Here is a 2,713-nt window from a genome sequence, read left to right as displayed (position 1 = left end):
TCATAGGAATGGCACGGCCTCATCCCCAGCCCTGTTGCCATTTGCTTCATGCTGCCCCCTCCTGCTGCTGCTGCTGCTGAAGCTGCCTCTGCTGCCTTGCCCTGGGCCACGCTGGGATCTGATTCCCCCATGTTTCTGTAGACATGACCAGGTCCCTTTCCCTCAGAGGGTGATGTTCTACTGCTCTGCTGCTGCCAGCTCTCCTTCCAGGGCCATAGGCCTCTAATCCTTCTCTCTGTCTTGAGGCTGGGTGTCCCACACACAAAGCACTAGAACTATCGGGCACAGGGGACTGTCACACTACCTGGGCAGGGCTGTACTCCTGGGGAAATAACTGACCCTTCTGGTGTTACCCCCCACCCTCTCCAGGCTCCCTGGCCTAGGCAGGATCACTGAGTCAGCCATCATTAACCATGATGAATGTTAATTCATATCTTAATAATGACACATAATCTGTGTCATTAACCATGGCTGAAATTGTCAAGATCATCTGCTCTGGGAGCAGCAACAACTATGGCTGGTACCAGCAGAAGGTTCCTGGCACTGCTCCTGTCACTGTGATCTACTACGATGATGAGAGACCCTCGGGTATCCCTTCGCGATTCTCCGGATCCAGGTCCGGCTCCACAGGCACGTTAACCATCACTGGGGTCCAAGCCGAGGACGAGGCTGTCTATTTCTGTGGTAGCTATGAAGGCAGCAGCAGCAGCAGCTATGGTGTGTGGTAACAATGAGTAACAGAAAGTGACAGACTCAAAAAGGGTTTTGACCCTTCTCCTTCCTGGCAGTGCTAGGTATACCTGTGTTCCCCACAGCCTCTTGCTACTGATGACGTCTTCCTGTGCTGCCAAAGCTGCTTCTGTGCAGTCGTTCTGCAATGGGCTGGGCTCTGCTCCTCAAATGTGCCTTTGACCATGTCCATATCTGACTGTTGTATTCCCTGTAACCTTGTCCAGGCAGGTGTGTGTACCTGGGACAGTGACTGAGCTCCTCTTCTCCCCTCTCTTCTCTCCCTCTCCAGGTTCCCTGGTCCAGGCAGCATAGCTGAGTCAGCCATCCTCGCTGTCAGCCAACGTGGGAGACTGTTCAGATAAACTGCTCTAAAGGCAATTCCAAAGGATACTTTGCCTGGTTCCAGCAGAAGGTTCCTGGCATTGCCCCTGTCACTGTGATCTATGCTGATGACAAGAGACCCTCAGACATCCCTTCACGATTCTCTGGTTCTGCATCCGGCTCCACAGCCACGTTAACCATCACTGGGGTCCAGGCCGAGGATGAGGCTGTCTATTTCTGTGGTGGCCAGGACAGCAGCGGTACTGGTGTTGAAGGGACAAAGAGGAATTAAAAACATAGATTTTCAGTCCTTCTCTCGGCCAAGCAGAGTTGTGGATGTGGGACTGGAGCAGGTTTATGTCTCCTCTGTACAACCATGGCTATAAATTCCCTTTTTTCTCCTAGAAAACAGGAGGTCACTTTGTGGCTGGGGACCATTGTCCTTGTCCCTACAAAACTATGGTATAGCTGTGTCCCACACCTCACTGCCTCTTGCTACTGATGACCATGTCCTCCTGCAGCCACCAGAGCTGCCTCTCTGCTGAAATGTTTTGGCCAGGGCTCTACTCCTCAAATATACTAGTGACTGTGTTTGGGTCCAATCTCCTCTGACTGTGGCATTCCCTGTAACCTTGCTCCCCAGGCAAGTTCTCCTGGGACACTGACTGACCCCCCTCTTCTCCCTTCTCTTCTCTCCTTCTCCAAGTTCCCTGGTCCAGGCAGCATTGCTGAGTCAGCCAACATGGCAGGCAAGGTCCGGATCACCTGCTCTGGGAGTAGCAACAACTATTATGGCTGGTTCCAGCAGAAGGTTCCTGGCACTGCCCCTGTCACTGTGATCTACTGGGATAACAGCAGACCCTCAGGCATCCCTTCGCGATTCTCCAGCTCTGTATCTGGCTCCTCGGCCACGTTAACCATCATTGGGGTCCAAGCCGAGGATGAGGCTGTCTATTTCTGTGGTAGCAGGGACAGCAGCAGCTATGCCGGTGAAGTGACAAAGACAGATTTTCAAATGAGGTGCAGAGGAATTAAAAACATAGATTTTCAGTCCTTCTCTCGGCCAAGCAGAGTTGTGGATGTGGGACTGGAGCAGGTTTATGTCTCCTCTGTACAACCATGGCTATAAATTCCCTTTTCTCTCCTAGAAAACAGGAGGTCACTTTGTGGCTGGGGACCATTGTCCTTGTCCCTACAAAACTCATGGTATAGCTGTGTCCCACACCTCACTGCCTCTTGCTACTGATGACCATGTCCTCCTGCAGCCACCAGAGCTGCCTCTCTGCTGAAATGTTTTGGCCAGGGCTCTACTCCTCAAATATACTAGTGACTGTGTTTGGGTCCAATCTCCTCTGACTGTGGCATTCCCTGTAACCTTGCTCCCCAGGCAAGTTCTCCTGGGACACTGACTGACCCCCCTCTTCTCCCTTCTCTTCTCTCCCTCTCCAGGTTCCCTGGTCCAGGCAGCAGTAGTGAGTCAGCCATCCTCACTGTCTGCCAATGTGGGAGACACGGTCAGGATCACCTGCTCGGGGGTAGCAGCAACAGCTATGGCTGGTTCCAGCAGAAGGTCCATGGTACTGCCCCTGTCACTGTGATCTACAGCAATAACAAGATTCCCCAGACCCAATCCCAGCTACAGAAACACGCTAACCATCAC

At 52.6% G+C, this 2,713-nt stretch overlaps 1 gene segment (V, D, J or C); it reads left to right on the top strand.

The window, feature by feature from the left end:
* Nucleotides 1-467: 467 nt before the first annotated feature.
* LOC148182759 (Ig lambda chain V-1 region-like) lies at nt 468-2,039 on the top strand. The segment is given in 2 exon segments: nt 468-724; nt 1,803-2,039. Coding segments are annotated over 2 exon segments (453 nt in total).
* Nucleotides 2,040-2,713: the final 674 nt, after the last annotated feature.

This window comes from Pseudopodoces humilis, chromosome 20 (assembly GCF_049639895.1).
Source record: "Pseudopodoces humilis isolate 2021_Gansu_Grassland_sample_001 chromosome 20, ASM4963989v1, whole genome shotgun sequence".
NCBI lineage: Eukaryota > Metazoa > Chordata > Aves > Passeriformes > Paridae > Pseudopodoces > Pseudopodoces humilis.
Note: the sequence above shows the minus strand (reverse complement) of the source record. Positions and strands in the feature narration are given on the sequence as shown.